The 24,697-nt window shown below is 44.2% G+C and overlaps 1 protein-coding gene across 1 annotated transcript in view; it reads left to right on the top strand.

Annotated features, from left to right (window-relative positions):
* The window catches only part of LOC126419218 (uncharacterized), a 51,545-nt gene that overhangs the window by 1,603 nt on the left and 25,245 nt on the right, over positions 1–24,697 (top strand). The window contains exons 2-3 of the mRNA XM_050086352.1: positions 14,832–15,128; positions 22,704–23,033. Coding sequence (XP_049942309.1) covers positions 14,832–15,128; positions 22,704–23,033 — 627 coding nt within the window. The remainder of the gene's footprint in view (positions 1–14,831; positions 15,129–22,703; positions 23,034–24,697) is intronic.

Consider the following 24,697-nt stretch of genomic DNA (forward strand, 5'->3'; position numbering starts at 1 on the left):
TCTGGTTTCGAGCGGCTAACAGAAGTGCTAAAGGCTGCCCGAGTCTTGCCTGCAAGATGAAAGTAGAGCTGACCATTTGCAGCATAGTCGACAGGACCGATTGCGGACCTCTGGTACAGAGCCGAGTGGAGGGTCTGAATCAGAGGCTCAGACGGTTCTGCGACCGTGTAGGCTGCAGATTCCTCGACTTGCGCCAAAGGGTGGTTGGGTTTCGGGCTCCGCTGAATAGGTCAGGTGTCCACTATACGCTGGAGGCGGCTACACGGGTAGCAGGGGCTGTGAGGCGTGTACTGGGCGGTTTTTTAGGTCAGAGGGTCTCGGGAAAACACAAGAAGGGCTTCAGTCACAAAGGGGGCAGGCTGAACAGAGGAAGAACGTAGATACAGGAACCATTGGTATAACAGTTGTAAATTGTCGTAGCTGTGTTGGGAAAGTACCAGAGGTCCAAGCGCTAAAAAAAATCACTGATGCTCATGGTCATGGAAATTACACTGTAGTGGCGACATTATGGTCACACCGTCTTCTTGCAGTACAGGATCCCTAAGTTTATCCAACAGGCTTTCCCGAGGACTACGTCGTCTCTCTTCCAATGATTCCCATTTAAGTTTTCCGAGCATTTCTGTTACATTTTCGTATGGAATTATAGACCTGACTTCCGTCTCTGCAGCCGAGTGGTTAGAGTAGATGGCTGCCATGCGGGGGAAACTGTTGCGATTCCCGGTATTGCCAAAGAATTTTTCTTGGTGGGAGGACAAGTAAAGGGTGTGCTCAGCCTCGTGATGTCAATTGAGGAGCTTCTTGACCACGTAGTAGAGCTTCCACTGTCTGGGAAGTCTGTTAAACGGCCGGAAGAGCGGTGTGCTGACCACATGTCCCTCCATACCGGATCCGTATGACACCACCAGACAGAGGATGACACGGCGGCCGGTCGATACCTCTTGACTCTTCACTGTTTGGACGCGGAGATCGTTTCTACAGACCTGTTAAGGTTCCTGAAGAGCTTCTGTAAATTCGTCGATATCTGTCGTGCCTGCACGACAAGGAGTCCTAACACTGGAACAGTAGAATTTGTCAGACGAACTTCCTGTATGTGATTTCCATTAGAGATGCATTGCATTCTTCCAGAGCCCTTTCAGCAACTCTAAGTCCTCCACTTCCCTTCTTTAATATTTATTTTACGTGATATCCTGTTTCACGTCGTTTATTAGTATTACCCATTCATACTTTTACTGCGTGGGCAAAACTGGAAGGCAACCTAGCTTCCACTTCAGGTGTGGGTGAAGTGAGTTGGGTTGCCGACCTTAAGTTGCATGAAACATATTTCGGCCACCCGGAATACTGTGACACGCTCAAGAAGTTCACCATTAATTTCGTAATCTGATACTGTCACCGATATTATCTGATACTTTCATTGGCAGACATGCAGCACACATACGATCGTATTTATATTACACTGCTATCTAAGAATGTAGAGCACACAGCACATTCAAGACTTTTAAGCTATATGAAACTCATCACCCCAATTATTGTTTAAAAAGGGAAAGAAACTTAATTTCTTACTACTCATTGTGTTGACATCAGGTACCATTGCCTGACCGTACAGAGTATATTAGCACATATGAAAACAGTACCATGATACGGAAACTTGATAAGTGTTTTGGCACATTTAGAAATAGTTTCATGGTATTACAGCATGTACCCGAACACTCCACATGATTCTAACTATCACGTGATTACTTTCGATGAACATAACTTTACCGTATCAATAGCAGCTGCAGCACGAATATGCGGAACAAGTACAAATTTAGTGCATTAATACCCCCACCGTAATTGATGAAGGGATCATACGCGCCATTCCGTGCAATGATAAAGATAAGGTAATGTCACCCCCATCAGCCGAGTCTAGGAAGACACTAATTGATTTTCTTCGTAAATCAAATAGCATCAGCGTTTCCGACATCGAAAACATTTGCAGACTTATTTTCACAATTATTTATCTTGTAATTACCTGACATGGTCATAAGGAGAGTGATATCTATATCATTGTAAAAAGCTCCCAAAATGAAAGTGTTATTGCCTAGATCACAGTTGATATATATCCTAAGTACTAGTTTCAGCTACCTTAAGATCTTCTGATAATTAGAAAGCCCCTACGTGTCTTTTCAGATCATCAGATACGTGAATTATAAAGGGCCTCAATGCGGCACATTACCGTCTGGCCATTGGAATGAAGGAGGTAATCTCACAGAAAAGTCACTCCAATGCAACCTGTAGGGGCCTTATAATTCACGTATGCGATGATCTGAAGATGCCAATATAACTTTGCTGAAACTAGCAATCAGGATATGTATCAACTGCGATCTGGACAACAAAATGTCTATTTTGGAAGCTTTTTTTACAATTACAGATTTATTTTTAAAATCGCAGGTCCTTGCATCCCAGTCAGCCCTGCATCAAGCAGTTCAGTGTTAACCAGGAAAATTAAAGAAAGTTGGGGAACAACTTCCCGTTGACGTCGACATTAAAGTGGAACCACAAGCTCCGACTGGACAAGAATGGGGTAAGAAATCGGCCTTACTCCTTCCACAACTATATCTGTAGTCTATAACTCACCTTATAACGGGTGATACCTTCACATCCTCTTCCATTATTTCAAGAGAGACATTGTGTGTTGTCTGCAGCTGTTCACAAGAAGTCCAGGGAATAACTATTCCATATCTACACTACTACTTTATTTGACAGCTTCCAGTCTTTGACAGCTGATTACTGATATACGCTACGCAGGTGGTGTTTCTGTCTGTATATTTGTCGGTTACTGTTTTGCTCAGTGACCTACTTTGATTATTCCCATAATTAATATACCAGTTAGCGCGATAAATTGCTTTCGGCTTTTAATGGATAAATGAGAACACTTTCAGTATAGGTGGCTGTATCATTCGATGTCTGTTCATGTGGCTTGAACAGCGACACTCTATGAGACTCACATATCGCCTTTACAAGCTGTTCAGACTATTCTGACCACCCTGTATATGTAATGATTTACTACTGGGTAGGACAGACTATTGACATAACGATATAGGGTGTCCCATTTATCTTGACCACGCTAAATAACAGTTTGTCCAGATGCAAATTATAAAATATTTGAAGCAAATTTTCTTTAGCCGTAAGGGAGACATCATTTATTATGATTGTCTTCGTTGTAGCTTTGTTTTTTACAAAGATGTGAACAGCAGTATGACTTTTTTGCAAATGGTACCCTGTATTCTTTATTCGGTAATTCATTTCCTCTCCTAAAGACCTATTCAAAAATGTATCACAGTGTGACATTCACTGAAACACAATGTTATTAACTACATAACACAACACTGACTTTCAGCCCGGATTCACAAACTCGTCCACTTTCTGGTGTTGTCAGAAAATAAATGAAAACCAAGTAGAAACATAAAAAAATTGACTTTGACTCTCCTGTACAATTGACTAGGAGTAGAACATTCAAAGGTGCTCAAAGTGGTGACCCTGGACACCGCTACACTGGTGCACTCGTTGAATGAAAGAATTATTTACTGCTTTCCAGTGTTGCCTGCTGAAGAGAATTACAAGGAAGCAAGATACGTTCCTGCATGTCCTCTGGAGTTGTTGGAATATCGCGATAGACGGCGTCTTTAATGCATCCCCAAAGAAAAAAGTCCAGAGGATTTACATCAGAAGACCTAGCAGGCCAAGTAATTGTTCCTCCTCGACCAATCCATCTGGCAGTATACCTTCAGTTCAGAACACGACGTGCACGCAAGGCATTATATGCTGGACATCCATCGTTTTGATACCACATAAACATTCTGGTTCTTAGTGGCACTTCATCCAGAATAGCAGGAAAAATTCTTCTGAGGAAGTTGGCATACGCTGTGCCGTTTAGACTACCATAAATGAAATAAGGGCCAATAGTTGGAGTACCAAGCATCCCACACCAGACGTTAACTCTCCATTGACACTGATGTTCCAGCTGTATAAGCCATCGTGGGTTGTCGCTGTATCAATAACGCATGTTCCTTGTATTTACCTCTCCTTTGTTTGAGAAGGAACGTTCATCGGTAAATGGAACATTGGAGATGAAGTTCAGGTTGGCGAGTATTTCCTGCTGTGCCCACTGACAGAACTGTATACGATTCTGGAAATCATTCCCATGCAGTTCTTGATGTAGGTGTACATTGTAAGGTTGGAACCGGTGACGTGTAAGAATACGACCTACACTGGTTTTAGGAATGCCAATCTTGTGTTCTAGTTGTCGTGTGCTCACATGTGGATTCATAGCAACGGAAACGAGAACAGTAACTTCAGCAGCTTCGTCTGTGCGTGTGCTACGACAATTGCGTTGTCGAGGGCTGAAACTTCCCGTTTCCTGAAACGTGGCAACAAGACGAGAAAACATCCGTCGGGAAGGTGGGTTCTTGTCAGGATATCGCTCTCTGTACAGTTCCGTTGCCTGCGTAGCACTTCGCCTACCTTCAACAACAACAACAACAACAACAACAATGAAAGAAACGATATGTCGATGCATTTCATAGAAAGGACAGCCTTTACTGTATGCCTACTCTAGACAATACTATTTAAAAGGACTAAACTACTGTACTAAATGTACCAGTACATAAGAAAACAGTATTGCAATTACTGCGCTGATAAGTTACATCCCCCATAGATGAGTAGCATTTCTACCTTCTCTTCGTTGGTGCACGTTCTACTCACACAACTCTTCAACTGACGATGGTTGACAGAATCACGGATGTGCATTCTGCTTATGTTTACATTTGCCCTCTGTTAACTTCAGCACGTGGATGTGTTCCATTACCCCGAGTACCTCAACAAAGCGTTGAGAGCGTCAACGTCAATGTTGTGTTATGTAATTAATAGCGTTGTGTTTCAGTGAATGGTACACTGTCATACATTTTTGAATAGGTCATTAGGAGAGGAAATGAATTACCGAATAAAAAATACAGGGTGTCATTTAAAAAAGTAGAACTGCTGTTCATATCTTTGCAAAAAAACAAAGCTACAAGGAAGGAAATCATGCTGATTGATGCCCCCTGACGGCTAGAGAACATTTAGTTGAAACATTTTGTAATTTGCATCTGGACAAACAGTTATTTAGGGTGGTCAAGATAAATGGGACACCCTGTATACCACGCAAGCCACCGTATCCTACCACAAATAGTCGTTCCCTTTACTGTTCCACTCGCATATGAAGTGATAGAAAAACGACTGTCTATACGCCCTATACGCTTCCGTACAAACCCTAATTTCTCTTACCTTCGTGGTACTTACACGAACTGGCCGTCGGCGGCAGTAGAATCGTTACGCCCTATACGCTTCCGTACAAACCCTAATTTCTCTTACCTTCGTGGTACTTACACGAACTGGCCGTCGGCGGCAGTAGAATCGTTCTGCAGTCAGCCGCAAATGCCCGTTCTCTCTTTCTGCCAATAGTGTTCCGCGGAAATAACGTCGTCTTCGTTCCAGGTATTCTCATTGGAGATCACAAAGCATCTCAGTAATATTCAAGTACTGATCGAATCTACCGGTAACAAATCTAGCAGTTCCGCTCTGAATTGCTTCAATATCTTCGTTTAATCCGACCTGGTTGGGATGCCAAACACTGGAGGAACGTTCGAGAACGGATCGCAATACTTAGCTATACGCTGTGTCTTTCATAATGAACTACACTTTGCTAAATTTCTTTCAAAAAACCGTTGTCGACCGTTCGTTACCCCTACCATGGACCTTATGTGCTCCTTCCATTTCACAACGCTTTGCAACGTTACCCCTAGATATTTAATTAGCCGGCCGGAGTGGCCGAGCGGCTAAAGGCGCTACAGTCTGGAACCGCACGACCACTACGGTCGCAGGTTCGAATCCTGCCTCGGGCATGGATGTGTGTGATGTCCTTAGGTTAGTTAGGTTTAAGTCGTTCTAAGTTCTAGGGGACTTATGACCACAGCAGTTGAGTCCCATAGTGCTCAGAGCCATTTGAACCATATTTAATTGACGTTACTGTGTCAAGCAGCACACCATTAATAAAAAAAGTAATAAGAATAAAATAAATAATATTAATTTTTATTTTATTAAAAAATCTCTCTCCCTCTCTAATAAACACACACACACACACACACACACACTTTCACAAAAGAGTTGAATGCAGAAAACTGAGAATGTTGGTAACACTTAGAAAAACAAATGAAACTCTGTATTAAAAAGATGGCAGTTACAATGATGAGTAACGTAAACAGTGAACTGAAAGGGAACTGTAATGTATCCACCTTTATGCCAGATAATAAAAAGCAGTTTGCTTAGATGCAATGAATTAGAAGTTACCTGTAAGTACTTTTCCATTTCATAAAAAACGTTAAGGAACCGTTTTTAAATCTATAACCTAGATGCGAAACCAAAACCTATGTGTAAAAAAGGACAAATCATGTAATATTTCAGGACACCCACGGAAGAGGCCTTGCAAAAAAGGCGAAACGCGTCTGGGTGCATAAATAAAAATAAAAATTTCGATGTGCAGCATGCAAAAAGGCATTTTCTTTGAAACAACTTCTATTTATATGCAACTGCTGCGAAAATGGCCACTACAAGAAACGCATTAATACTGTATTGGAACATGACGATTGTACTTTAAGTTCAGCAGCATGAATTTATATTTTTCTACATTCATAGCAAGTTGCCATCCATCGTTATTGGAGGGTGCGTTTCTGATAAACGACTTCGTACTGTCAGAGACAGTCAGAGACAGCAAAGGACTTGGAAGAGCAGTTGAACGGAATGGACAGTGTCTTGAAAGGAGGATATAAGATGAACATCAACAAAAGCAAAACGAGGATAATGGAATGTAGTCAAATTAAATCGGGTGATGCTGAGGGAATTAGATTAGGAAATGAGACACTTAAAGTAGTAAAGAAGTTTTGCTATTTAGGGAGTAAAATAACTGATGATGGTCGAAGTAGAGAGGATATAAAATGTAGACTGGCAATGACAAGGAAATCGTTTCTGAAGAAGAGAAATTTGTTAACGTCGAGTATAGACTTAAGTGTCAGGAAGTCGTTTCTGAAAGTATTTGTATGGAGTGTAGCCATGTATGGAAGTGAAACATGGACGATAACTAGTTTGGACAAGAAGAGAATAGAAGCTTTCGAAATGTGGTGCTACAGAAGAATGCTGAAGATAAGGTGGGTAGATCACATAACTAATGAGGAGGTGTTGAATAGGATTGGGGAGAAGAGAAGTTTGTGGCACAACTTGACTAGAAGAAGGGATCGGTTGGTAGGACATGTTTTGAGACATCAAGGGATCACAAATTTAGCATTGGAGGGCAGCGTGGAGGGTAAAAATCGTAGAGGGAGACCAAGAGATGAATACACTAAGCAGATTCAGAAAGATGTAGGTTGCAGTAGGTACTGGGAGATGAAGAAGCTTGCACAGGATAGAGTAGCATGGAGAGCTGCATCAAACCAGTCTCAGGACTGAAGACCACAACAACAACAACAACTGTCTTTCAGTCCCAACGCTCTTGAATTTACATATTTTTTTTTTCTTTTCTGATCAAGTTACGAAAATGTTTTAGGGTTCGTGCTATTGTTGGCCTAGCGGTATCGCGTGAGGAGAAATTCAGTGATACTTTCTACTAACCAGATATTGCCAGAATACGCTTTTCCAAAATTACTCGAATTTGCATTATCAACACCACATTAAAGTCGCACTTTACGCTTAAAAGCCACTGCACTTGTAAACCGTGGTCGTGCATCCGCACGAAGTATATGTCGTCTCGCTGTGCTCCAAACAGATGAAGTTAAGTAATCGGCGGCTGTGCCTAGCTGTATCCCAAGGACCAGGAAAGCGGCCTTGTAAATGTCCAGAGTTAAGGCTAGGCTGGAAGGACATTGCTATTGCAATGGCAAATCCACACACAGACCATTGCCTTACCTCAACAACGTCCGCCCCAGTAGCTGAGTGGTCAGCGTGACGGATTGCCGTCCTCTGGGCCCGGGTTCGATTCCCGGCTGGGTCGGAGATTTTCTCCGCTCAGGGACTGGGTGTTGTGTTGTGTTCATCATCATTTCATCCCCATCCGGCGTGCAGGTCGCCCAATGTGGCGCCGAATGTAATAAGACCTGCGATATGGCGGCCGGACCTGCCCCGCGAGGGGCCTCCCGGCCAATGACGCCAAACGCTCATTTCCATTTCATTTCCACCTCAACAACGCAGCTTTTCCCGCTGGCGTGGGACCTCTCAACATTTGCATGTAACGATGGGAGAAGCAAAATGTAAGTTATATCCATACCTGTCAAAAAGAAGGGCATTCTTTCTATTTACGAGTAGTTTTAAGCAATGGTGGCCATAATCCGTAGGTTTCACTTTCATTTCTAAGAATTTGAAAAACATACCTGGAGCAATTCCAACCCATGTTGAATTGCAGACTACTCGATGCATGGAACAAAAATTATGTGTGTCAGATACTCTAGTACTCTTAGGAATCTTGGTAAGGGAACTAATATGATTAGACGGTGACACATAAAAACGTGTATAGCTCCGAAAATCTTAGAATAATTTCAACAATGTCACCTAATATCGGGAGAAAATTGTATGACGGTAAATCATCGTTAGCACTCCCAGAAGCGGAAATGTGGGAATAGAGGTTGGAGTACAGTGTAACGCAAATATAAACATCGCTCAGGGGATTCTGGTGCAGTGTCAACAATGTTTGGTAAACATTATCTCTTACTCCCCACAAAAGATTACTGAAAGCGAATGGTCTACCAGACATACCCAGTTGTGGTGGAGGAAGAAACGAGTGACATGTAAAAAGTTATTAGAAAAGAACGATGTTAGTGTTGAGTCCACTGTTGAGAGAACTGACAAGCTGATTGGGGCTAAGCTCGACAGCTGGATGATATTAAGTTTCCTCGAATGAAACTAATAAAACTCTGCAAAACACCTGAAAGCTTTCAGAAGCATAACACATGTACAGACAACGAGAGGCGGAAAAAATCTTTTCTTTGCTTTGCTGCTGCGTTCTTCTTCCATCCATCTCGTCATTTATTTATTCTGCCAAAAATATAACACTCTGTCAGTACGGGCTAAGGTGCACTAGTTTTCCAAATGTACAAATTAAGCGCCACTGGGAATTGCAAAGGTTATACCATGATATGTATAACGTAGATTCTTGTACAATGTGTTCCAGGAGGAATGGTCAATATTCAAAGATATGAGGAGAACGATCATTCGAAGCATAAACTCTAGTAAACATGGATTCTAAAATGCATACCTCAAGATCTATGAGCACTTTTATTTATTTATTTTATTGATTTATTTAGCATCCGTGTCATCGTACAAACGATATTGAACTTGTCATACATAGAAATTAAAAATATAGAAACTACGAAATGAAATTGTCTAAAATTGAATTTATCATACACAGAAGTTAAAATATAGAATGTACAAAATGAAATTGTCTATAATAAATTACAGCAACCAGGCAAGTGGTTTATAGTAATTTGTTTCTCAGTAACAATATATAACTAGTACTATAGGTGGCAAAGAATAATAAAAGCTGAAACAAACGAATATAGAAAATTTTGGAGGTTACTTTGTAAAGTCATTTTCTTGGTCTTCAAGATATTCATTTATTGAGTAACAACATTTATCAACTAAAAATTTTCTAAGCTCCAATTTAAAATTTGTATTGTCCTTTAAATCTTTAATGTACTGAGGGAGTGCGTTATAGAGCTTAATGCTTAATTCCTCTTCGCTACTGCCAAACACATTTCATCCTCTGAACAAGTGCTCATAGCTCTTAAAGTATACATTTTAGAGCCCACGTTTAATAGAGAATTTTTTTGTGTTGTCAATATGTCCATTGGTTTGGCCACTGTGGGGAATGAATTTCCTCAGAGTGTTTTGCTTCCGCTGCGAAACTGAAAATATGGAAAGCAAAGAGATTGTTGTAGGATACATTTGTTACACAGTATCGAAGATGAAGAAGTGCTCACAACTCTTCAGGTATGCATTTTAGAGCCAACGTTTACTTGACTTTTTGCTTCGATTGATCGTTCCTGTCGCTAAAGGATGATCACTGCTTCTGGACACCCTGTATGTTTAACAAGGCATGTTTGTTGCTCAGTTATCATTTTTGGCTGTGCCTAGTGGCATATTAATAATAAGAATATGATAATGGGATCATGTCGTCCCGAAACAAGTTTTCTGAAATAAATTACACATTTGCATGACAGATGCGTCTTACTCTGCACTGATATCGTGGTACAGTTGTACGATGATGTCACAACAGATAACATTCTACGGATAATTATTCAGTCTTATTATTGTGTTAAATAAATAAATTTTCCTTGCGGTGGCGGTAGTGTTTTCTTAATTGTTTTTTCATGTCTGAAGTATTTCGCGAAGATGTCAAATTTTTTAAATATTTCTTGAACCTCAGTACATTATCACCCATTTATCAAAATTTTGCCAAGTTTCACTTCTGGCAATCGTCATTCTTGCACCTAATTGTTTTAAACAACAATAAAAAAATGAAGTCAGTCGAACCGGTAAAACAAGGGAACACTAAGTGAACTAACTGCAAACGAAATGTTGCAAATGTTGTCCTACACTATCCCTGTCACCCCCGTACACACAGATCGTTTAGCTGTCGACCTCTTGCTCCTCGCCCGTTCAGTTGTTGTGCTTGAACTGAGTAATCGGCCAAACTTTTGGGTAAATACACTGCTGACCACACAAAATGCAACACCCTGAGCGAAGCATCCAAATCAGGTGAAATCTGCAGCATGCGTTTGAGAGATGCACATGATTAGCATTTCAGCGCATGCGCACATCACAGGAGCCAGTAGCGCCATCTGCAACGGGGAACAGATGGCCTTGTGGACGTACTGGCGCTGTTCGCTCGTGCTATTGCTCTTTGTAAGCAGCTTCGGTATGCCCCGTAAAAGACTGCGAGCGTCTTTCGAGCACGTTTCGGTGTTCGACTGAGGAAGAATAGTTGCCAATAGGGATTGTGGGAAACCCTTCAGAGAATTCGGTGATCGTGTCGGACGGAACCAAGCAACTGCGATAAAGATCTGTAATCGCTGGATGCAGGACGGAACGGCGGACCGACGGGTTCGATTGCACCCACCTTGCACCTTTACACGTGATGACAGGCACTGTGTGTGCGTAGCAGTGAGTAGCAGTGATGGATCGCTTTGCCACATCAAAAACTATATCGCAACAAATCCGGCCGGTTGCGCAAAAGCAGTGTCCATGCCATACCGTTCGACGTCGTTTGGAGCAGAGTGGACTGTTCGCAAGGCGTCCATTGCTGCGTTTACCACTGAGACAATGGATAGCGTTTGCGCCGGCAGCGGTGTGATGTACGACGGACATGGACAACCGAATGGAACGACGCCGTTTTTACCGACGAATCCCAGTTCTGTTTGCATCACCACGACGGTCGGATTGAAGTCTGGAGACACTTTCGTAAGACATTGTAGAACTGTTACCTTATGTATCTCTATACTGGTCCTGTACCCGACATATGGTTTGGGGTGGTATTATTTTCCACTCCCGCATCCCCTAGTACACACTGCCAATACACTAACCAGCCAGTGTTACATCGCTGGACTGTTGGATCCTATTGTCCTCCCGTACCTTCGAAGCTTGCCGACTTCCACATTGCAACAGCATAATACGCAACCACACGTGGCATGCAGTGTTCACGACTTCTTCGTCGTCCATAAGATTACACTGTCGCCTTGGCCTCCCTATTCTCCCCACCTCTCACCTATCGAAAACGTCTGGTCGATGACTGCTGAACGACCAGTTCGGGATATACCACCCGCTGCTACACTAGATTACTTTGGCAATATGTGACGGCAGTATGGACTGCTGTACCCCTAAAACACATCCAGCGCCTCTTTGATTCAACGCCGAGGCGTGTAGCAGCGGTTATAACGAGCAATAGTGGAAACACTCAATACTGATTTTATCATCTTCCTCACTTCACATGGGGCTGTATTTTCAATCATGTGAGCTTTGTATAAAGTGTTATCCCTCAAATCCTTCTTGGTGTTGCTTTTTGGATGGGCAGCAGCATAATAAAAATTTAATAAGCACTAGGATCATTCGAGACTGTCCTTGTTGCAAAGTACCGATATAGGACCATTGTAAAATAAGATCCTTAGACGCCAGGAAGGCATCTGGCCCAGACGGTATCCGCGTAAGATTTTATGTTGATTATGCTACAAAATAGCACCATTCTTATCCATCGTCTATCATTGATCATTGGAACAGCGGAAACTTCCACGGGACTGGAAGAAGGCCCAGGCCATAGCAATCTATAAAAAGGATAGAAAATCGGATGCACATAATTACCGGCCAATTTCACTGACATCGATTTGTTGTAGAATCATGGAACACATTTTGTGTTCATACATAATGACCTTTCTAGACTCTGAGAAGCTCACCTGCAGATACCAGCACGGTTTTAGGAAACAGCGGTTATGCGAGATACACCTGCCCCTCTTTGTGCATGATATACAACAAGCTCTAGATACCGGCTACCAGGTTGATGCCATATTTCTCGACTTTCGAAAGGCGTTCGGCTCAGTTTCGCACTGTCGCTTGCTACAAAAAGTTCGCGCTCACGGCCTATCCGATGGCATATGCAGTTGGATAGATAGTTTTCCAACAGACAGGGAGCCGTATGTCGTGCTGAACGGGGTGACTCCAACAGAAACTTCAGGTGTGCCCCAGAGCAGTGTAATAGGACCGCTGCTTTTTACTTAAAAGATCTGGTTGATGGTATTGACAGCGGTATTAGACTGTTTGCCGGTGATGCTGTAGTCTACAGGAAAGTAGTATCACACGAAAGTTGTGAACAAATCAATGAGGATTTGCAGAAAATAAACGCGTGGTGTAATGACTGGCAGTTATTTCTCAATATTAGTGAGTGTAACCTACTGCGTATAACAAGGTGAAAATCCCCATTAATGTTCGAGTAAAAAATAAATGCCCAGTCTTTGGAAGCGGTAAGATCCGTCAAGTATCTGGGTGTGACTATTCGAAATTATCTCAAATGGAATGATCAGATTACGTAAGTAACAGGCAAGGCGAACTCTACATTGCGGTTTATTGGTAGAATCTTGAAGCGATGCAGTCCTTTAACAAAGGAAATTGCTTACAATACGTTAGTTTGTCCAGTGTTAGAGTATTGTTCATCTGTATGGGACCCTTAGCAGTTGGGTCTCATTCAAGAGATTGAGAAGGTCTAAACAAGAGCGGCAAGATTCGTGACTGGTACATTTAGCGAGAACGTTACAAATCTCATAGAAAGTTTGAAGTGGGCACACTTGCAGATAGACGGCGCGCTAATCGGAAGGGGCTTCTCACTAAATTCCGAAATCCGATCTTCGCCAAGAATGTAGAGCATATATTCAAAATATCCACGGGTGTACTGCCGATCTACAGTGTCCAACGGGCACAATATTTCGGCGATCATACATGTCGCCATCATCAGATGAACTGACGGACTGAGCTCTTGTGAACGTGCCGGCACGGAGATCCGTACGCTATGGCTGCTCAGAAGGAACTGGGTTCGGTCGCGGCGGCGGACGATTTAAATACCCTCCGCCCACGGCGCGCTCCCTCCGCTGTCCGCGCCCCGCGGCACGGTAGCGCGGTGGAACAGATTGCGATGGCGTCTGAGATGACGTCGGTGTGATGGCTCTGTCCACCGTGGTCGTCACAACTATACGTTTGCTCGATTTACTCTTGATTAAGCCAATCGCTAGTTCCCAAGCCTTGCTAAAATTATGGCCACAGTCACAGTTTATGCGTTCGTCATTGGTGCGAATTTCGATGGCCTCTCTAACAACGCTGTCCCAGTATTTCAACGTCTGTACCAGAATCCTTGTGCGTTCATACTCCATAGCGTGATTTTCCGACTTTCTCGGGTACATCATTCGAGTGTGCCTCTGGTGTTCACTGCATCGATCCTCGACGGTACGCATCGTCTGACCAATATACGACTTGCCACATTGACACGGAATCTGGTACACGCCGGCCTTCCTCAAACCGAGGTCATCTCTGGCGCTCCCCACCAGTGCACGAGTTTTATTCGGAGGACAAAACACAGTTCCGACCCGGTGTTTCTTCAAAATGCGGGCAATTTGTTTCACCGCGCGACTGTGGCGCGGGGCGCGGACAGCAGAGGGAGCGCGCCGCTGGCGGAGGATATTTAAATCGGCCGCCGCCGCGATCGAACCCATTTCTCTCTGAGCAGCCATAGCGTACGGATCTCCGTGCCGGCACGTTCACAGGAGCTCAGCCCGTCAGTTCACCTGATGATAGCGACATGTATAATCGCCGAAATATTGTGCCCGTTGGACACTGTAGACCGGCAGTACACCTGTGGATATTTTGAGTATCAAATACGCCGAGAGAAACTCAAGAGTAGAGCATATATTATTACCACCAACTTTCAAATCGCGTAATGATCACCATTCAATGATAAGGGAAATTAGAGCTCTTACTGAGGCGTTCAGACAGTCGTTTTTACCTCAAGCGATCTGCGATTGGAACAGACAGGGGGAAATATTTCGGCGCGAATGGTGCCTTCCGCCACACACCGCTTGGTGGCTAGGGGAGTATGTATGTAGATGTAGATGTAGATTCGATACGGTCCTTGCTGTAAAGTACCGATATGAGCTCAGCTATCAGCTGACAAGTGTCACGTCAAAAGGTATCGGCACGGAGGTGCGACGGCAGGTACTGTACGGCCGCATGCCCGGCAGGTGTCGCTGCCGCGTGGCCGCCTGCAGAGGACGCCCGTGGGCCGCCTGCTGCGAGAGCTGTCGCTGCGACACGGACTTCCGTCGCCGGTCAAGTATGACGGCGAGGATGGGGGCCTCGTCTACCGCATGGACTGGCCCGACTTCGACTGCGTCGACCGCACCAACATCTCAGAGACCGTCTTCGACTTCGTCATCGTCGAGGAGGCCGGAGGAACGCGTTCCCGGTGCAACTTCGTCCTCCCGCTGTTCCGACCGCTCCCTCTGCTCGAGGAGTCAGCTGAGAGTGAGGGAGAAGAGGTACGTATACCACCCTAGTCCATCCGCCTATGTACCGACTGTAAGACTAGCCCAGAATGAAATTTTCACTCAGGAGCGGAGTGTGCGCTCATATGAAACTTCCTGGCAGATTAAAACTGTGTGCCGTATCGAGACTCGAAATCGGGACCTTTGCCTTTCCCGAGTTCGAGTCTCGGTCTGGCACACAAGTTTTAATCTGCCAGGAAGTTTGATATGAGCGCACATTCCTCTGCAGAGTGAAAATTTCATTCTGGAAACATCCCCCAGGCTTTGGCTAAGCCATGTCCCCACAATATCCATTCTTCCAGCTTTCTTTCAGGAGTGCTAGTTCTGTAAGGTCTGCAGGAGAGCTTCTGTGAAGTTTGGAAGTTGGAAGTCGAGGTAATTAATAAGAGAAGATTCTCACCAAATGTTCCCGAAATACATTAAGAACAGCAGCTAAAGCAGCTTCTACGTCACAATGATTTATTAATAACGACTACTTTCATAACACTGTTGTCATATCGTCAGATGGCAAGCTGTTAACCAAAAGAAGATACTAAAACCGTAATTAGAACTATCTGAAACCAGCGTGTACCGAGTTGATACCAAACAAGTGAGGAATACCGACCTTTATATATACATGATGTCCTTAAAATCTTCGTAAAGGTAAATAACAAAAGGTCCCTCTTTTCCTGCACAAAATTAGCGCCATAAAATATACTCGGAAAGGGGTAGGAGGAAGGAACATTGGGTTTAATGTCCTGTAGATATCGAGGTCATTAGAGATGGAGCACCAGCTCGGATTAAGTCAAGGTTGGGAAAGGAAATCGGCAGTACCCTTTCAAAGGAATCATCCCAACATTTACCGGGAGCGATTTTGGGAAATCACGCAAAACCTAAACATGGATGGTCGGACGCTAGTTTGAACCGTCGTCCTCCAGAATGTGAATCCAGTGTGCTAACCACTGTGCCCCCTCGCTCCGTGGTAGGAGAAAGGAAGGACCAGTTTAAATCTATATGAGCGTTAGATGTAAGAGTGACTTTTGTTGTCAGTGATCAGAAACAAGGACAGAGCGTTACCATGGAAATTAAAATTTTTGAATGAAAACCGGCGTCATACATATGCAACAGAAGTCCCAACCAAAAGGCCATCTTCCGTAAGTCTTCTAGGAACAGCGACCAGCCCACTAGTGCAACATACGCTGAATAAGCGGCTTCCATCTTTGGAAGAACGCACAGCAGAGCATGCGCGGAACCAGAGAAACCGGCATACAGAGCCAGAGACCGCAAACACAAGCAATGGAAAAGTTCCAATCCAAACCAATATAAAAACACATAAAAGAACTAGAAGACAGGGAACCCTCCGTACAAACCAAAAACCGATATGGTCGTCTTAAGAGCATAAGACCTTCGCTTGCCCTCCCTCACACGCGTCCTTTATTACGGCAACAAGTGCAGACCAGACTTCGTACCCCTTCGAGAAGCGTGCACGAGAGCCGCTTACGAATTCCTTTAGTGGTTCCTAGAATACCGCTGGCTACAGTACCGCAGTTTGCCGTGTCAGAGAGCGGGGCTTCCACATGTTGTCACACAACGCCCCACTTCCTACGTAACAACCTACGTTTCTAGCTGTAGAAACGTGATTTGGGGTGGGCTCCTACCACATCATAGCTGGCCAGAATGACTATAAATACTTGCAGCTCAGTTCTTAACAGCACGTGTATTTGCCCTTCTATTGGTTCTGGTACTTCTATCTACAGCCAACATTGTGACGATCTCCATGCTAGCTGCTGGCCCAGTGTGAGGCCGGGCAGATGTATCCTCGCCTAGCCACTGGTCTAGAACCATCCGCTTTACCTGATGGTAACGGGTCTCCAGTTAGTGCCATCAGTTGAAGATGACCTCTAGGGTGTCTTCGTCCGGCGCTTTGGATGACTCCAAGTGTTACTGGGTTTGGCGCAGGACATCTGCACACCTAGCCTGCTGTTTACAGTGTAAGCTCGCCTGTTGCCAGGTTTGCTTTCCTAACATCAACAAGTATGCCTCGGCGACGGCTGCTCTTTCACTGAGGCAGTACCGGGCTGCCTAAGACACACGCGAACGGTGTCAGAGTTCTGCTGAGCTAGCGCTCCACCGAGACACTGACAACAACCTCTTGCACTGTAGTCTGGGCTCTTCTGACTCGTCGCTCCCCATGGTACTAGTAGAACAGAACACATAGTTCTTTACACACACCATTCCGGTTCAGAAGTGGCCTTCCTGGCTAACTCGTGGTGTCTGCACTGCCGATACCATTACATTTACCAGCTCATCTCTTTTCTCCACTTCCTTGCCTACAGTAAACACCTCTGAATATCTTGTACTATCTGTACACTCGACCGCAAAAACTCCATTGTTTCCTCGCTCATCATAAATCCTGCTGTGCTTACGCTTATCAAAATACATCCCACCCACTCTAAACTTACACACTTTCAATGTCCTCTCCCATTGCAGTTTTAACAAACTGCCTCTCCCTGACAACAAAAGCCACTCTGACATCTAACCCTCATATAGATTTAAACTGGTCCTTCCTATCTCCTACCACCAAGCGAGGGGGCACAGTGGTTAGCACACTGGAGTCACATTCTGGAGGACGACGGTTCAAACAAGCGTCCGACCGTCCAGGTTTAGGTTCTGCGTGATTTCCCAAAATCGCTTCCGGTAAATGTTGGGATGATTCCTGTGAAAGGGAGCTGCCGATTTCCTTTCCCAACCTTGACTTAATCCGAGCTGGTGCTCCATCTCTAATGACCTCGATCTCCACAGGACATTAAACCCAATGTTCCTTCCTCCTACCCCTTTCCGAGTTCAGGTCTATCCTCTACCCCTCCCTTCGTTCCTTCTCTCCACCTTAACCCAGCTGCAACTTAGCTATCTGGGGCCCGAGTCTCACCTTTTCCTACTAACCATCCTCCCACATCATACTTATCCCCACAGTCTAAGGGGATTGATCACCTCAGATTTTAAGTCCCATAGTGCTCAGAGCCATTTGAACCCACAGTCCCTCCCGCCAAGTGCTACTGAAGTAGAATACGGTACAGTGTGTGTTTTAACGTACTGTAGCTCACAGCTTTTAAACAGCAGACAACTTTTGCCTATCACGAATGTATTTTAAAATATCTGTATGTAGTTTTTTTCAATCTTCTTGTTTTTGAAGCTCTTCTGGAAGAGCAGAGTATTCTTCCACTGACACCCACGCTTATCCCCATGGGACGAGGGTATGATATAACAATTAAGACAAAATAGGCATGACCAACTAGCAAAATGACTAGTCAACAGAAGATGGGGGTCGCACATAACCACCAAGTTTATTCCTACATCAAATCGCGCGTCTTTCTATCCCATTACACCTATTCTTGTGTTCCAGTTCACCTGATCCATCAGTTCCCCCATATCCTAACTTCCTAAGATTCTATAAAATAATCAATCTTTCCATTAATACATTTATATTTTTCCTGTCCACGTATTTCCTATTCATTGCACTGCAGTGTTATTTTTAATAACTTCAAAGATAACTGTGACATTATTCACCTTTAAAACCACCAATGGAAACCATGGAAACAAAATTAATCTCCTATGTGACTCGGAGATCATTGTGATTAATACTGTCTAGATTGCTTATTACATGTCTTTATTTATAACGTCGTTTCGGCCACTATCGTCATTAGACCCATAACTAAGATTAAAGGAGCATAAAGAAGAGTACGACGCGTTTGCTACACATTATCAAGCAACAAAATATGAAAAATTAAAAGGTAAATTTTTTCTAAAGTTCATTCAACAGTAGTTAGAACTTCTAAAACAAGTTCAGTGTCACTAACAATAAAACCTCGAACTCATTGAGGAACTAAATTCCAGACAATGCTTCTGTCAAGGATACGCAGATGATCTTGTCATAGTAATACTTGGCAAATTCACTGACACAGTCAGGAATATGGCACAAGGAGGGTTGGTGCATTAAACAGGATCGGAGAGTTAATCCTAAGACGACTGTTGTGGTGCCATTTACGAAGAGACATATTCAGCATGCAAGTTGGAATCTAAAGCTCTTCGATGAAACTCTACCTGTGAAGGGGACAGTGAAATATCTAGGGGTAACTTTGGATGAGAAGCTAACTTGGACCCCTCATATTAAGAGTATCTGCTCCAAGGCAAAAAGCACTTTAGTGAGTACTAGGAGGGTTTGTGTAAAAAACTGGGGCCTAAGCCCCAGGGGTATGCACTAGATATACACCACAGTGGTTAGACCTAAGATTTCCTATGGGGCCGTAGTGTGGTGGAAGAAGGTAGAACAGCGGGTTGCTGCTAAAGAGCTTCCTAAGGTGCAGATATTGGCCTGCTTAGCCATAACGGGCGGAATTAGCAGCACACCAACCGCTGGAAAATGGAAGCCATGCTGGACATGCCTCCACTTCACCTTTGGGATAAGATGGAGGCAGCAGCTGGGGCATACAGACTTAAAACTGGCCAAAACTGGGTCTCATTTGGATATCCAGAATCACACACCAACATAGTGAGTGAGGTAAATATAGGTATGGCTGGGGAAATGCCCGCTGACTATATAATAACTCGTGCTTCGAAAAGCCTTACAACATAATAATTGGAAGTAGGGAGCAGTGGTAGAAAACAGTTCGACACCGTACAGGGGACATCGTTTGGTTCCCCGATGGGTCGAAAATAGATCAAGGCGTTGGGGCAAGGTTGCACGGGGTTCAGCCAAGACTGGAGAGCAGCATCTCTCTAGGGAACTGGCCTCTGTATTCCAAGCCGAAATTACTGCAGACAGGGCATGTGTGGAGGAGAATATGAGTAGGTGCTATAATAACCATGGCATCTACATCTCTTCAGACAGACAGGCAGCCCTGAAATCATTGGCAGCTCCTGCAACAAGATGTAAGATTGTTGCAAATTGCCACAGGGCTCTGGTGGAGCTAAGGGGAAGCAATAGGGAGTACCTAGTGTGGGTCCCTAGCCATTCAGGGATCTTTCGAATTCATTGAACGCCTCTCGCATAGCCCTCCTCACACTACATTTCGCTTCGCGCAATTTTTGTTTGGCTGCAAAGCTTTGGCTATGTTTATGTTTGCTGTGAAGTTCCCTCTGCTTCCGCAGCAGCTTTCTAACTCGGTTGTTGTACCACGGTGGCTCTTTTCCATCTCTTACGATCTTGCTTGGCACATACTCATCTAACGCATATTGTACGATGGTTTTGAACTTTGTCCACTGATCCTCAACACTATCTGTACTTAAAACTTTTATGTTGAGCCGTCAGGTACTCTGTAATCTGCTTTTTGTCACTTTTGATAAGCAGAAAAATCTTCCTACCTTTTCTAATATTTCTATTTACGGCTGAAATCATCGATGCCGTAATCGCTTTATGATCGCTGATTCCCTGTTCTGCGTTAATTTAGGTTAATTTAGGTTAATTAGTGTGTAAGATTAGGGACTGATGACCTTAGCAGTTAAGTCCCATAAGATTTCACACACATTTGCACATTTTTTTGAGAAATTCAATGACGGCACGTTGCTTGTAATGTGCATCACCTACAGACGCCATTTTGAGAGTGTCCTGCAGCTACGCAATCTATTGGAAGTGGCGGAAACTTTGCGCGCTCACTCAGGAGACTTCAGATAAGATATACGTGACGTTTCACGTTCGTGGCATTGTGTATTGGCTGAGGAAAAAAATGCCGTGCATTACTTTCTGGGCAACCCTCGTATTTTGCTGCGAACTGGGTCCTGCCAACTGAAACCGTAACTTTTGTTTTCTTTGAAAATACTAATAGATTATATAATTTAGCTGTTGTGGAAGAAATGTGAGCAGCACTTTGAATTGTGTTTTTGTTATCGCCAATTACGACATGATCATCAGAAAAGAGTAATGTCATACAATAATTCCTTTTGCTGAAGTAAGTATAAAGACTTTCCGGAAGATGAGTTTGGATTCTGTAGAAATGATGGAACACGTGAGACAATACTGACCCTACGACTTATCTTAGAAAATAGATTAAGGAAAGTCCAACCTACGTTTCTAGCATTTGTAGACTTAGAGAAAGCTTTTGACAATATTGACTGGAATACTCTCTTTCAAATTCTGAAGGTGGCAGGGGTAAAATACAGGGAGCGAAAGGCTATTTACAATTTGTACAGGAACCAGATGGCAGTTATAAGAGTCGAGGCGCAGGAAAGGGAAGCAGCGGTTGGGAAGGGAGTGAGACAGGGTTGTAGCCTATCCGCGTTGTTATTCAATCTGTATATTGAGCAAGCAGTAAAGGAAACAAAAAAATTCGGAGTTGGAATTAAAATCCATGGAGGAGAAATAAAAACTTTGAGGTTCGCCGATGACATTGTAATTCTGTCAGAGATAGCAAAGCACCTGAAAGAGCAGCTGAAAGGAATGGACAGTGTCTTGAAAGGAGGCTATAAGATGAACATCAACAAATGCAAAACGAGAATAATGGAATGTAGTCGAATTAAATCGGATGATGCTGAGGGAATTAGATTAGGAAATGAGAGGCTTAAAGTAGTAAAGGAGTTTTGCTATTTGGGGAGCAAAATAACTGATGATGGTCGAAGTGGAGAGGATATAAAATGTAGACTGGCAATGACAGGGAAAGCGTTTCTGAAGAAGAGAAATTTGTAAACATCGAGTATAGATTTGTGTGTCAGGAAGTCGTTTCTGAAAGTATTTGTATGGAGTGTGGCCATGTATGAGAGTGACACATGGACGATAAATAGTTTAGACAAGAAGAGAATACAAGCTTTCGAAATGTGGTGCTACAGAAGAATGCTGAAGATTAGATGGGTAGATCACGTAACTAATGAGGAGGAATTGAATAGAATTGGGGAGAAGAGGAATTTATGGCACAACTTGACTAGAAGAAGGGATCGCTTGGTAGGGCATATTCTGAGGCATCAAGTGATCACCAGTTTAGAATTGGAGGGCAGCGTGGAGAGTAAAATTCGTAGAGGGAGACCAAGAGATGAATACACTAAACAGATTCAGAAGGATGTAGGTTGCAGTAGGTACTGGGAGATGAAGAACCTTGCACAGGATAGAGTAGTATGGACAGCTGCATCAAACCAGTCTCTGGACTGAATACCACAACAACAACAACAACAACAACGATTGTTTTTTATATCGTCGCGCTAGTTTCGTAAATTTTCACAATAACGTCGTGGGGATGGCATAGCAGACGTGGTACATTAAGCTATCTAGACAATATTTTAGCAAAATAAATAAATATAAAAATAAAATAAAATAATTCTGTTAATAATTTAAAATTCGTGTCGACCTGCACGTTTCACAGTCTGGAACCGCAAGACCGCTACGGTCGCAGGTTCGAATCCTGCCTCGGGCATGGATGTGTGTGATGTCCTTAGGTTAGTTAGGTTTAAGTAGTTCTAAGTTCTAGGGGACTGATGACCACAGCAGTTGAGTCCCATAGTGCTCAGAGCCATTTGAACCATTTTGACCTGCACGTTTCAAATTTTTTTAACGAGCAGTGTATTTTAAAATCGTTTGACTGAAGTCAGTGTCCTCGAATACCTCAGGAGGAGGGGGAGAGGGAGGAGGAGTCTGGCGAGGCGCCGGCGCCGGCGTCGCCCCCGCCGGCCCCCTCGCCCGGCCGCCCCCCGCACACGGGCGCGCTGGAGGTGGGGCTGCGCGGCCTGCCGGACGCGGTGTGCCGCCCCCTGGAGGAGCCGGCCCCCCAGCAGGGCGACGCCGACTTCTTCGAGCCCGCGTTCCGCGCCCACCGCCTCGCAGACGTGCCGCTCGTCTGCCAGTTCCGCCTCGACTGGGACGCGTGGCTGCGCGGCGTCTCCACGCACGCCCTGCTCGACGCACTCGCCCGCCATGTCGACGTCACCGTCAGCGACTACGTAAGTCGCCGCTAGCGAAGGCGTACCCACCCCTAACCTACGCGCTCAGAGGGCAAAATTATTCGTGCCTGTCCCTAAGTACGAGGCTGAGTCAAATGAAAACCTTAAATTTGTAATAACAAATCGAAATTTCGCGCCGTTATCCTGTAAGTTGGTAAGCGTGCTACAAACAGCGTGCAGAATGGCCTGTAGGAGGCAGCGTAGTGCAGATGCGCACATACCGTCGCAGTATCAGTATAAAGATGGCCGCCCCACTTACGACTTGCACCAGGGAAGAACAGCGTTCTGTTATTCCATTTTTGCGTAGTGAAGGTGTGAAACCTGTTGAAATTCATCGACGATCGAAGGTTCAGTACGGTGATGCATGATTGTCACAGCAGCAAGTCTACGAATGGAGTAGGAATTTCGCGAATGGTGTGACTTCAGTGGAAGATGCTCCTCGTCCAGGTCAGGCACAACGAGTTGTGACTCCACAGAACATTGCAGCAGTTGAAGCCATACTGAAGGAAAACCGCCGAGTGACACTGAATGACACTGCAGCACGTTTAGAGATTAGTCACGGGTCAGCACACCACATTGTGCATCATGTGCTCCAGTTTCACAAAGTGTCTGCAAGATGGGTGCCACGGCAGCTGACTCCTGAAATGAGAGAACGACGTGTTGTTGCTTGTGAAGAACTTCTTCGGCGCCTTGAACGAGAAAGTGATGGCTTCCTTGCAGGAATCGTTACTGGGGACGAAACCTGGGTTCACTTCCACCAACCAGAAACGAAGAGAGCGAGCAAGGAATGGCGCCGTTCCTCATCACCAAAATCAAGGGAGTTTCGAACAGAACCATCAGCAGGGAAGGTTATGCTGACCCTCTCTTGAGACGGAAAAGACGTCATTTTGGAGCATTACATACCTACAGGGACCACTGTCACCAGTGCATCATAAACAGATCTCCTTAAAAACCATCTGCGGCCTGCAATCAAATCAAAACGACGTGGATTGCTATCAGCAGGTGTCCTTTTGCAACATGACAATGCAAGGCCCTATACTGCCCGTACAACAGTTGCAAGTTGCAACAATCATAGACCTGCATTTTTGTGTCTTCCTCATCCACCATACTCAGCAGACCGCAATGGGAGGAAAGAAGTTCCGTTCTGATGGAGAGGTACGCCACGCGGCACAGGAGTGGTTGCGCCAACTACCAAAAGAATTTTTTTTCTGAAGAAATTGATGCACTTTGTAAGTGCTGGGGGAGATTATGTTGAAAAGTGATACAGCTTTGTACCACTTCTGCACAATAAATAATATTTAAAAAGTATTTAGGGCTTTCATTTGACTCACCCTCGGAGCATATCATCTAAACTCGATGACACAGTATGTAGCTTTCTGTAATCACCATCACTTTCTTCTTCCTTCACCTCTACTGCACTTCAGAAATTAATGTAACCTGCTCCTGTCACAATTCGGCCCATCGTCTTGTAACACTACAATTTTGGTATGTTAATGACTTAAGCCTGCCACTCCTTTTAAAAGTGAACCTGTAACTTCATGTCAGATTTTGAACCTGGTTTCCGCCCTTAAATACAGGGTGTACATTTTAACTGGAGACGTTGAAATATCTCGAAAACTACACATCGTATCAAACAAAGTTGTAATTCAATTTGTTTGTCTCGG

This window comes from Schistocerca serialis, chromosome 9 (assembly GCF_023864345.2).
Source record: "Schistocerca serialis cubense isolate TAMUIC-IGC-003099 chromosome 9, iqSchSeri2.2, whole genome shotgun sequence".
Classification (NCBI taxonomy): domain Eukaryota; kingdom Metazoa; phylum Arthropoda; class Insecta; order Orthoptera; family Acrididae; genus Schistocerca; species Schistocerca serialis.